The sequence below is a fragment of the Chinchilla lanigera genome, unplaced genomic scaffold (assembly GCF_000276665.1).
Source record: "Chinchilla lanigera isolate Chin_1 unplaced genomic scaffold, ChiLan1.0 scaffold00054, whole genome shotgun sequence".
NCBI classification, from domain to species: domain Eukaryota; kingdom Metazoa; phylum Chordata; class Mammalia; order Rodentia; family Chinchillidae; genus Chinchilla; species Chinchilla lanigera.
Genome location: NW_004955455.1, coordinates 5,094,766 through 5,107,400, shown reverse-complemented (window position 1 = coordinate 5,107,400; position 12,635 = coordinate 5,094,766). Strand labels below are relative to the sequence as shown.

The following is a 12,635-nucleotide window of genomic DNA, read 5'->3' as shown; positions in this document are numbered from 1 at the left end:
ATACTCCCCACCTGCCCGCCCCCTCCACCCGGGCTCACCTTCCTCCATGCCGCAGCTTCGGCCTGGTGTGCAGATCTCCAGTCTGCGGCGCCGCGACAGGCGCTGCTTCTCTTCCAGCCGCTGCTTCTCGGTGTTGGCCTGGTCCCAGCGTCCCTCTTCCATCAGCCGCTGGTCCGGCCGCAGGCGGCTGTCAGTGGGCGCCACTCCGCTCTCGGGCTCGTTGAGGGTCAGTGCAAGCTCAGAGAAGTAGTACATGTTCTCCGCGTTCTCCCTGTAACGGCGTGGGTGGGAAGGTTCTGTCTCTGCCACTCCCGTGATCCCAACCCCGCCTGGCCCTCCTGCTGCCCGCATCTGGGGCTCCCTCTGGCCTCAGCCGACCTTTTCCTGGTCCAGTGTCCATCCATGATGAACCAACCCTGCAAAACCCACCAGCTGTGTCTAAACCCTCTATGGCTTGCACCACCCCTTAATATGTGCCTCTACTGAACTCTTAACTGCTTTCCTACTAGAGACTTCTTTGGGAATTTGTCCTTGTCATCCAATTTTTCTAATCTGCCAGCATAATGTGGTTTTCTCATATCCTCATTGTTTTTGATCTGATAATGTCTGTGGCTTAACAATGTACCTTTTTGCATATAATATGTGTCTTCCATTTTGAACATCCACGCCAGATGTTTGACTTACTTTATTAATTGGTTGAAAATAAAACTTTGTCAATCTAATTTTAGGGCTTTCTGCCTTATAGATTTTGTTGTTATATTCCTCCCTTCTGTTTTAGGGGGAGGCTCATTTGCATTTTCCCCCTAACTTCTGGAGGTGGATGCTTAGCTCATATTTTTTTCTTTTCTAATATCATATGCATTTTAGGGCAATATATTTCACTCCAAGAATTGCTTTTAGCTGAATCCTGCCACTTTTGATATATTTTCTGATTCCTGTATCATATATGAGCAAGGATACTCATCTATATTTCTTTTTACTTAAAAGTATTAACTTTATTGTTTAACAATAAGGCAATATTTATTATAAGACCTCTGTCTGGAATTGATTTTTATTTTAAGAGAGGGATTCAGTTAATCTTTTTCTATTTTGTTTGTACAAGACCTGCTTTGCCAACTTAGTCATCTATCAAGGATACATACAGCCCAGGGACTGTTTCTAGGCTCACTTTTCCATTCTATCTTAGTTTCAAAATAAGTCCCCATATCTAGGAGGGTAATTCCTATTTTTTTTCTTCTGTTCTCCAGAAATGTTCTTTATTCAGAAATATAAATTTAAAAATTCTAATACGAAGTTTCATGACAATCCCAATATGCTGACTCTTTAAATCATGACATCTGTACAATACTCCTTCCACCCATGAATAATTTATCTTCTTCATTTATTTAGTACTTCCTTTGATAGCTCTTAGTAATTTTTTCTAATTTTCACTGTGGAAGTCTTGAATATACACATTATTACAAAGCCCTTGATATTTTTGATGTAATTGGTGTCTTGTGAATTGCATTTTCTAGTTGTTTGCTGTCAGTTTATAGAATGTTTTTGACTTTTGCATATTAATCTTATATATAGGCACCTAAAATGCTTTCTCTGAATCTATTGATGACTGTTAATATAATTTATGAGTTTTCCAATATAAAATAATTCTTGCAGACTTTAGATAATTATGATTGTAGATTATCTTTTTAATACACTGTTGGATTGGATTTTCTGATGTCTTGTAATTTTGCTTATATAAGTAAAATGGGGTAAAAATTTTATTTTCCTACTACTCTCTTAGCTGGTGTATAAAGGTTATTCTGGCCTCACAGTGTAGAATAGCAGACCATTTCCTCTTTTACATGGCAAGACTTTATATAAAATTAGTTAACATTTCTTGAGAATTTTATGAATTCACCTATAAAATTATCTGGGCCTTGTGTTTTCCTTAAAACCACTGCTTTAGTTTCGTTATCATAGGAGTATTTGCATATTTTTCTAGAATCAGTTCTTATAAGTATTGTTTTTCTAGGAATTTGTTCTTCCCACCTGAGTTTTAATTATCTCTTTAAAGTATATCTCTTTATACTCTACATGTACTATGAAACTTGATTGATTGGAATACTGAGGATGGAACCCAGGGGCATGCTACCACTGAACTACATTCCCAGCCCTTTTAAAAATTTTTATTTTGAGATAGGGTCTTACTAAGTCACTAAGTTGCCCAGGCTGGTCTTAAACTTGCAGTCCTCCTGCCTCAGCCTCCAAGAGTGCTGGTGTAGCAGAAAATGCCCCCCACCTCCAGCCAATATAGTTCAGTTTGTTAGTTGCCCAGGTAATAGTTCCTGTTACAGTTCTTGTTACTTTTGTTTCTTAGAAATGGCTGGTCACTGTGATGCATAGCTGGTCACTGTGATGCACATTGTAAGAACCAGTCAGAGACAATCTAGTGCTCTGCCTTTGTACTTCCCTTTGCAGACCCCATAAAAACCTCCCTCCCTGAGCTTTTGGGGCCTGATATTTTGGGAATGATCCCAGTCAATGCCCATTGACATAAAATAAATCTGCCTCCAAATCCTGGGTATTGTTTCAGTGTTTCTGCTTGCTGTTGCACTGGGATTACAGGAATAATATTTATTTCTATCTTGATCAGTCTTAGTAGTAGTTTTCTCTATTGTCACTTGTTTTGTTCTTTAAAGAGTCAATTATTGGCTTTATCAAACTTTGTTATATTTTCTTTCTGTATTCTTCTAGTTTCTGTCTTTTTAAAGGTATGTTTTCTTCTTTCTTTGGGAGTATATATGTTGAACTTTCTCTTTCAGAATGGAAACTGAGAAAAGAAAAAGCCTCAAAATTATAAAGTATTTAAAACAATACAGTATATTTCATTTGAGGCATTGCCTATCACATCCATCCACTTTTGGTATCTTTGATGTCATTCAGTTCTAAGTATTTCCATTCTGAGTTCTCACTTTACCTATGAGTTATTTAGGAGCTTAAGTTTTTCCTAAACATGTGGAGTATTCTTGTAATTTTGCTCTAATTTAAAGGTCGTATAGATCATACTCTGTAAGCTATCCTCTGTAAATTTGTTGAGGGTTTTATGATCTAAAACATGATTGATTTTTACAGATACATTCCATGTGTAATTGAGAAAGTGTGGATTCTCCAGCTGCTGCATTTATATATTTACATATAGTTGTGTTCTTTCAAGCTTCTTCATGTCCTTCCTTTTTTTTTGCACAATCAATAAGTGAGAGGGGTGTATTGAAATCTCCCAGTTTCCTAGGATGGTGAGAGACTCACTGTATTTCTTCCTTGGGTATCAATATGTGCTTTCTGTATTTGAGGTTGCTTTTTTACATGTCTAATATGTGAAATTTATGAGTTTCTTAATGAAATTAACCTTTCATGATATAGCAACTTTTCTTTCCTTAATATGCTTTCCTCCCCAAGTCTGTTTTACTTGGTACTAATATAACTATTACAGCTCTTTTGGTTCAATTTTCATGAAATGTCTCTCTTATTTACAATCTTTGCACATCTTTATGTTCTCTGTATCTCTTAGAAGGAGCATGTATGTGCATTCTAACAAAGCCACTCAGTATTTTGCTTTTGCCTATTTATTATTGATATGTTTGAACCTGCTTATGTTATTTTTGTTCTATTTTTTCATTTAATCTTCTCTTACTATTTTAAGAATCATATATATGTCCCTTCCTTCTAATAAAAACTTAGCATTTCTCCATATCCCTGGTGTCCTTCTTTTTCTTAAATCCTACCATGTTAACATTATCTAGACTTTTACTTCTGCATTATTATAAGCATATTTTATTTTTTCTTCCTAGTAATTGTTTAAAAAATAAATTTTACTTCATGTATCTATCAGAATATCTTCTGGATTTTTTTTTTGTTGTTGTTTTTTCTGGTACCTGGAATCGAACTCACAACCTCACGCTTGCCAGGCAAGTGCTGTGCCACTGAGCTAAATCCCCAGCCCCATCTTCTGGATTTTCTTCTCCCCTTTTAAGATTACTATGTCTGATACTATTTTCATTGTGATTCTTTTGTGTGACAAACCTGAGGCTGTATACCTAAAAAATTTTCTTATCAGGCTGGGGATTTAGCTCAGCTTCGCAGCGCCTGCCTGGCAAGCACAAGGTCGTGAGTTTGATTCCTGGTACTGGAAGAAAAACAATAACAACAAAAAAACCCAGAATTTTCTTATCATGGTCTCATATTTATTTTTTAGTTCTTTGAGATATATAATAGTTACATTCATTTTGGGGAATTTGTACATATGTGCATAGCAAGATAACTTCTTGATCAGTTCCAATGTCTTTATCCCATGGCCTCATATCTAAACAATTTAATTTCATTTTCTTCATACTTTGAAAATATTACTCAAGTCCTAGTTGTTGAAATATCAGACATCGGTCTGATTCTTCACCCTTGATTAAAATCTTTCACTCTTTGCTGGACACTGTTAGAATTTATTCTTTGGTAGTATTAATTTTGGCTATATCATGGTCTAGGTAAATGTTTTTCTTTATATCTTTCTTTATACTATCTAGATCCTTTTAAGCTAAGACCTTTTCATCTCTTTTATTTTGGGAAAAAATGTGTGCATTATTTTGATATTTTCCCTCTGCACAATTTTTTACCTACTTTCCTTTTCTTCTGGAATTCTTGTTAAATGTATTATTGTAGTGGTTACTCTAGAAATTACAATATCCATACTTCTACAGTCAAAAGTTAATGCATGCACATATGCAAAGGCTTGAACCCAGGGCCTCATGCATGCTAAACATGTGCTCTACCACTGATTTACATCCCCAGCCACTTAATGCATGTCTTGACCCTTCTTCCTGGATAGCACAGCTTTCCTCCATTTATTCCTCTTCTGACTTACATAATGGGGTGGTTGTAGTCTCAAATTTTAAACCCTATGAGACATTATTATTATTATCGCTTATTCAGGGTTCATTTAGATTTACATAGTTTTTATTCTTTACTCATTAATACGTCTCAAATCTTTTACCTAGGATCAGTTTTCTCCTGCCTGAGCTATGACCTTTAGCTACAGGTGTGTTGGTGGTCAACTAAATTTTTATTTGCCTGAAAAGGTCTTTATTTCAAGTTCATTTTTAAAAGACGGTTACTTCAGGTATATAATTCTAGGCTGAGAGTAAATCTTTCAGGACATGGAAGGAGTCATTTACCTGTCTTCAAGCTCCCATTATTGCTGATGAGAGGAGAGCTGTCAGGGTGCTATTTCTCAGCAAGTAATGTCTTTTAACAATCTGCCCACTTAATATTCTTTCTTTGCTTTAGTTTGAACAGTCTCACTATATAGATTCAGGTATAGCAAAGTGTCTTCTGTTTTCTCTTCTGAAGCAATCTCTGTGTCCTCCTAAGGCTCTGACTAGAAGTGTACTGGATGTTGTTCAGGTGCCCTGGGGACCTTACGATATTGCAGATTCCCACTCAGGAAGTCTGGCCAGTTCTGCGCACTAACAAGATCCCAGGGGATGTGGCAAGGCTGGGAACTTCAGTTGGCCTCTCACTCTAGCTCTTGTATTTTCCAGGTTTTATCTCTCTCATGCTATAGTGTGATCATTTCTTCTGACCTGTATTCAGGGAACACATTCTCTTGAAGCCTTTCCAGGGAGGTTTCAATTTGTTATTTTTCCTTTGCAGAATTTCTATTATGTTCTCTTTGGACTCTGCAGGCTACTTTTTATAGTTTTGTTTCCAACAAGTTATTATCAAGGTTTAGAAAGTTTTTCTCGTAGCCATGCAGGCAAAGATTCTGTCCTATCACCTGTTTAAAGTCTCTGCATAATATTTGCTGCCACATGATAGATTCATATTCATTTGCAGCTGGTGTCTGACTTCTACTCTGAGATGTCAGTCACATCATTCTCTGCCCTTACGTGAACTGAGCCCTTCTGACTTCCTGTGCTTTCTTTGAAGTGGTGTGGTGTCCTCTGGCTACTACCCTCTGGCTACCTTTCTCTCTCTCTCCCTTGGCCCCATTTCCTGAAGAGGGTCCCCAGCCCCTACTCACGGAAGCGGGTATTTCCTCCACAGCAGCTTGGCTGGTAGGGTCTGGTACACTGTCTTCTGCTTCCCATCAGAGCTGGGGCTGCTGGGGCTGCTCTGCACGACCTTGGAGCATTCCATCTGCTCATCCCATGAGCCTGACAGCACGTAGTGGACCTTTCCCTGGCTATCACTCACCACTCCAGTCACCTGTGGACATTTTCAGGACCAAAGTAAGCACACAGTCCACTCTGTGCCTCCTGGGGTTCTGAGCAGCAGCCCTGCTTACCTTTCGGGCTGCCTCTTTGGAGAAGTAGCTGTAGGGCACAAACTTCACCTGGCATCGGTCATTGGTCTTATGGTTCACAATCTCAATGTCCCCTGACTGGTGAGAGAAGGAAATGGTCAGTGACCAATGCCTGGGCCATACATACCCCACCAAGGGTATCCAGCCCTGACCTGGTCGATCCAGAGCTTGCCCACGATGATGTTGTGCACAGTTGAGGTGCTCTTCCTCCATACATAGTGATTTCCACTGGCCTGGAACTCTAAGTGAATGGCACCTGGAGGCCAGGTACAGGTCAGAGGTTATTGTTCTCTCATGCAGGGCTCAGGCCACTTCACCCATAGCCCAGGGTCTTGAGAACCAAAGGAATATCCATGCATGTTAGCGGGGGTAGGGTACATGTATTTGGTGTGTATGTTGGGGGGTAGACCTGTAGGGAGGTCTCCCCTGTGAGCTCCAGGTCAGCTTTTGGGTTGGCAAAATTCTCCCCGAGAAGCACAATGTCTTTCTGTCCCAGGAGCACCCAGAAGCTCAGCTTACCTAGTGGCATGATGGAGATATATTTTCCCCGGAACTTGCTGGCGATGGTGATCTCCTGCCAGAGGCTCCAGCCGTGCTTAGAAAATGCATAGTGGGCAGCTGATGGGGGGTGGTGGCTCACCTGGGATCAGACCAGCTGGGTGTGAGCATTACTGGGCATGGACCCACACAACCTTCCTGGCCAACGAGGGAGAGTCTGCCCTGTTCCCAGGATGCAAAGTGCTATGGCCATGGCATTGGGTCTAACTGCTTTTTTGGGTAGTGTTGAACCTAATGCAGGTCCCCAGGAGGGACCTGGGGATTGTTTTGGCTGTCCTGGGTCTTTGCCAGCCTATGGAAGTATGAAAGGGGCTTGGGGTACGTAGGCCTGGCTCTTGGGCTGGGTAATGTGTGTGATGGTGTGATGGTGGGCCTCTAGGACAGGCCCCGGAGAGACTGAGCCAAAGGCTAGTGAAATGAAAGGTGTTGCTCCACCAGGGCTTCCATGCCCATTTTCTCATTTAATCCCCACCACGCCCCTAGGAAAGAACATATCTGTCATGCAGTGCTACACTGTGGGAAGCTACCCAGACCAGTAAAGCCATTTTAATGGAGGGGCAGAGTCCAGCCTGACTCCTGAGTGAAGTCATATCAGTGTCCTGTTTCAGGCTTCATCTGTCCCCCACACTGGATTCCCTAGACCCCCCAACTTTCCTCTTACAGCGCTGGGCACCCTGCCTGCTGCCCCACCTTCTAGAGTCCCTGCTGCCTGGCCCTCTCCCACCCAGTGGCAGCACCACCAGTTCTCCATTTTCTTCCTCAGTCCACAGCTGCTGGGCTCTGCCTTGTTCAGCCTCCTCCCTCCCTGGGGCATGCCATGGTCTTTCCTGTGCCACTGCCCCACTCTACTAAAGCCACTCCCTTGCGCAAATGCAGGAACATGCCACCAAGGGGAGGGTCCAGAGCCCCCCATCATCCGCACCTTTGTCTTAGGCCTGTCCTGTCTTTCCAGCTATTCGCACCCAATGCTTTGGTGGTTTCCCAGCCCCTCCTTGTCACGTTCTCCATCAGATCCTTAACACCGTGTCTCTTCTTCCTTTGAAGTGTACCCAGCATCTGTCCTCCCTGGGGACCACTCTCCCCACTGTAGCCACCTCTCACACAGTAAGCCAAGGTAATCTGGCTGCCCAGCTGCTTCCCCTTCACCCTTATTTCCTCCTTTTGTCACACTCCCTGGGTCAGTCAAACCCCTCCCTGACTACCCCCTTTCTAAAGAACCAGAGGCATTTGTCACACAGTGGCTGCTTGTGTACCCCTAAACCCCATGACAACAGGAGCCACATCTGTCTACTCCCCATCTTACCCTCAGCACCCCATCAGCACTTGGGATGTTTAGGGCACTTAATGTTTGATGAATAAAGAAATGCATTAACTTAGGGTTTCAGGCCAAGGACCTTGGGGTTACCCCTGTCTGCCCTTTCACATCCAAAATGTTAGCAAACCTGCTAGCTCCACCTTCAAAGCCTGGCACTGTATCCTTGTGCAGTCATTGTGGTCCCCTCCTAATGGGTCCACAGCATTGCTTTCAAACTAGCAGTAAGATCAGCAAACTGTTGGCTTCCTGGCTAATCTCAGGAGCTAGAGCATCACCAGCACCAACAGAATTGCCTGTTTTCTGACAAGGACACTCAGGCTCAGCATCAGATGGTGATGACATTTCCAGCCTGGATCCTGGCTTGTCCCCATGGGGATGGGGTGGAGGTGAAGGCACTGGTCAGCGCAGCCTCCATCCTGTGCACAACTGGCCCAGGCTCCTCCTATCTGCCAACTTTTACCTCAGTGGTGACTTTACTTTCTGTTCTGCCTGGACTCCCAACAGCACCCTGCAGACATCCCTCCACCTCTGTCCCATGGTACTCTGGCTGGGAGGTGAGTCTTCCTCTTCTTTGACACCAGACCTATCTCTGTCCCACCAAGCTGTCCTCTCATGCCTCTCTCTGTCTCTGGGAAGCCTGGCAGGAGCTGCATGGGAAGAGTATGAGTGGGCCCTGACCACTGCCAGGCTGGTGGGCCTAACCTGCTCACAGAGGGAGCGCAGGCCCATGTCTTCCAGGCGGTCCAGCTCAAAGGTCTCCCCCAACATGGGGTTGAAGGGCTTGGCTATGCGGTGCACAGTGGTGGAATAGGAGGATATAGAGAAGGCAGCCACCAGGCACATCTGCTCCACGGAACTGGAGCAGTGTACCGCCTTGTCCAGCAGGTGGTGGTACTCTAGGTCCTCGGTCAGCCGCTGGAGCATGGACAGGGGCTCATTGAAGTTCACCTGCGGGCAGTAGGGAAACAGGTCAGGCCAGGCACCAGTCCCTGGATCATGATAGCACCTCTGCTGTTCTGAGACATTCAGGCGACAGCACTACTCTGATGAGGCTCACTTACTCAAACATTAAGTGCCCTGAACATCGCAGGTGATGACGGGGTGCTGAGGGTAAGACGGGGAGCAGACAGATGTGGCTCCTGTTGTCATGGGGCTTAGGGGACATGTCAGCTGGGCTGTGCAGCACCTCAGCCCCACCAGAAACCTCTCTAGGCCCTCTGCCTCAGTTTCCTCTGCAGCATGCACCACTTTCTGGCATGCTCTGCCATATACTTTCATGATGTTTACAGTCACTGCAACAGAATTAACTAGTGGAAAGTCCACAAAGGCCAAGGTATTTGGCCTCCCACTGCTGTATGGTAAATGCTGACTCGTCAGAATCAGAATGAATAAGCATATCCGTGGTCGGAGGCAGTAGGTCTTCCTCATATTCTGTGCTGTGATCTAAGTTTTCTGTTGAGGGCTCTTGTGGAGGGGCCTGTGAGGATAGGTGTGGCTCAGGGGCCCCTACCAGCCTCAGGCAAAGCAAGGTTATCACATTCCCAAAGTGATGTAGTCTTCCGGCATTTGCTTGCTCCATCCTCCCAGACACTGAAGGGGGTGCTGTGATTCCATTTTTGCAGATTGTACACAGAGCCAGAGATGGGTACGGACTCATGAGTCACAGAGCAAAACTCACCAGCCTAGAGCCCTCAGGCTCTTCCTTGGTGGAGATGCTACTGCAATGTGGTAGAACAAGGACCCCAGTTCTGCTTTTAGACTATTATATGACCTTGCTAAGCCTCCCTTTCCTGGGAGGGCTACTCAAACACAAGGCCCACATCTGCTACTCTCCTTACTAAGTGGAGACAGCTGAGGCATTGTGCGGCACAGTGTCCCAGATCTGCCTCATACGAAACTGTTTAGGCAGAGCCAGCCTGCCCTTCCTGCCAGCAAGGTGCTGGCAGCCAGCTGCTGCTGCTGGTCTCTACATTTTAGTACACAGAGAGCTCTCCCCTGGCTCCTTCCCTCAGAGTCTGAGGACCTCTGCTCTTGGAAGGACTGGCTGATGAACACAGTTACATAGTTACATTCTCTTCAGGTGCCATTAAGAAATTGACATCCTGGGGCTGTGGAGATGTCATAGCCCAGAAGGCCACGACAGCCTGCATGCCCAGGGCCACCTACTGGCATGGGGATCCTGGAGAGCTCACGACCAATGCAGTTCTTCATGATGCTCCAAAGGTTAAGGCTGTAGTTGGGCTTGTCAGGGATGCGGGCGCGCCTCTTGACTTTGTATGAGCCCTTGGGCACAAGTGAGGCACCATCTAGCACCTGTAGAGAAGCAAGACTCATGTCAGAGGATGCCAGAGCCCTCTCTGCCCTCCAAGTCCATTCCCTCACTTCTGACCTTCCAAGAGCTAGCGCTAAACTGGCTGCTGGCACATGGCCAATGGGAGAGGCAGGCTGGCTCTGCTTGAACTGCTACCCGGGAGGCAGATCTGAGATCCAGTGGTGGTCCTGAGCTGGCAGTGCTGGCCTCTCCCCTCAGCCACCTGGAACCTGGCCTTGGGTGCTCCTACCTCACTTACATTGTCTGCCGTGGTCCAATCTACAGTTCCACCTGTGCTGGTTCCACCTTCAGCTTTTCTGCATGAAATAAAAGGTAAGATAAGTTATGGACAAATCCTGAGGCTTCCTTATTACCCATGCCATGTCCTGTGAGGGGGAACCTCAAGGCAGTTTCTCCAACAGGCCATCTCCAATTCTGGATACTCAAGGTGGGGGCCAAGGGACACAGGTAGCAATCTGAAGAGGGCCCATTCACCAGTGTCCCCACAACAGGTACTTAGCAAAGCTCCTGTCTGGAGTCCCTGTACCCAGTCCAAGAGGAGGCCAGGGCCTAGGTACCTCCTCTGGGAGTGTCTCACTGAGCTCTGTAGACATCTTCTTGTCCCAGAGAGCCTACTGCACCCTTACTGTCTGCTGCTCTGACTCCCACACTATCTGGGGCTCTTGAAGGGCAGAAGTGGTTCTGACATTTCCCCTGTCCAGTATTTAGGGGGATGGCTGGCCATAGCAGCGGACAATACCAGGGCTGGGGCTGGAAACTGGCACTTGGCAGCCAGGGTCTCAAGGGATGAGCAGAAAGCCCCTGGGTCCTGAGGAACTCAGATCCTGGGTGCTCCAGGCACAGAAGGGGTAGGCAGAGGCTGGGGACAGCTGAGAAGGACCTTCCTGGCAGCACAGCCAAGAGGGTGATGGTTCTGGTGATTGAGTGGAAAGAAGTTGAGGGTAACCAAACCGTGCTAATATTGAGAGCAATGTAAGCAAGTTTAAAATGTTACTGGGAAATAGAAAATAATTGGAATAATTCCAATTACTGAATTGGAAATACATTGCTACACACTATCTAGATGGGACTAGATAACTCTTTCTCTGGAAGACACTGGGCCAGGGAAGTGATAAAGCAGCTCAGTCTGTCAATGCCTTGCCTACCCGGGCTATGGTTTGGCCACAGCTGGTGCTAAACTGCTTGCCCATCTCATGCTTTACCTTGCACCCGCATGGGTCACACTCATGGGAATCACCTGTGGATCTAAGAGTCTGACAACAATGTCTTTATTGCTAGGAAATGTGCTGGAGACTACTATATGTTCATGGGTTTAGAAACTTCTCAAAAGAGCAGGCTTTTATGAAAAATGCAACAAAGGCTTAGAAACAGAAAATAGTTTTCCTGCATCTTTGTTTTCAAATGATGATGCCATGGAGAGAGACATTAGGACCTCATGCAGCTCTGAGGCAAGACGAATAGCTGGGGCCTTCTGGATCTTCCCCTACCCCTGGGCTGGAACTGCACCGAGCCAATTCCCTGTTCTGTCTCCATTTTAAATAAAAATCTTGATACAAACTTTAAGTAGACATTTTTGGTGTAAATAAGAATAAAATCTAAGCAAAAATGCTATCTGGAACAAGACTTGAAAGAAAACCGTAGTACACAGCTGGTTAAAAGAGCAGAGGGGCTAGATGTGGTGATACATGCCTGTCATCCCAGCACTCTTGGAGACTGAGGCAGGAGAATCATGAGTTTGAGTCCAACCTGGGCAGTTAATGACTTAGCATGACCTTGTCTCAACCTTGACTGTACCTAGTCCAAAAAATTTTTTAACCCCCAGCAAAGAAACAAAACCAGAGGGAGCCAGTGCCAGGCATGTTAGTACCCACCTGTAATCCCAGCACTTGGGAGGCTGAGGCAGAAGGACTGTCACAAGTTTGAGGCCAGCCTAAGCTACAGAGCGAGACCCTGTCTCAGAAAACCCCCAAATAACCAAAAAACAAAACCAAAAACCTGGAGCGGGCCTAAAAACAAGGTGGGAAGGGCTGACCCTGGGAGATGCTCATTCTACGCTGTTGGTGTCCCTGCTGGTGAGGGCAGGGGGTAGGAGGGTGCCT

General features: G+C 45.2%; 1 protein-coding gene across 4 annotated transcripts in view; it reads right to left on the bottom strand.

Annotated features, from left to right (window-relative positions):
• Osbp2 (oxysterol binding protein 2) overlaps positions 1-12,635 on the bottom strand; it is a 182,026-nt gene that overhangs the window by 2,778 nt on the left and 166,613 nt on the right. For 3 of the 4 annotated variants that reach the window (XM_005396280.1, XM_005396281.1, XM_013520327.1), the window contains 8 exons: positions 10,775-10,832; positions 10,371-10,517; positions 8,907-9,152; positions 6,851-6,971; positions 6,484-6,587; positions 6,314-6,409; positions 6,050-6,234; positions 39-271 (listed from right to left, as the gene is read on the bottom strand). In XM_005396280.1, coding sequence (XP_005396337.1) covers positions 39-271; positions 6,050-6,234; positions 6,314-6,409; positions 6,484-6,587; positions 6,851-6,971; positions 8,907-9,152; positions 10,371-10,517; positions 10,775-10,832 — 1,190 coding nt within the window. Of the gene's footprint in view, positions 1-38; positions 272-6,049; positions 6,235-6,313; positions 6,410-6,483; positions 6,588-6,850; positions 6,972-8,906; positions 9,153-10,370; positions 10,518-10,765; positions 10,833-12,635 lie in introns of all 4 variants that reach the window. The other variant, XM_005396279.1, reaches the window with a different exon arrangement.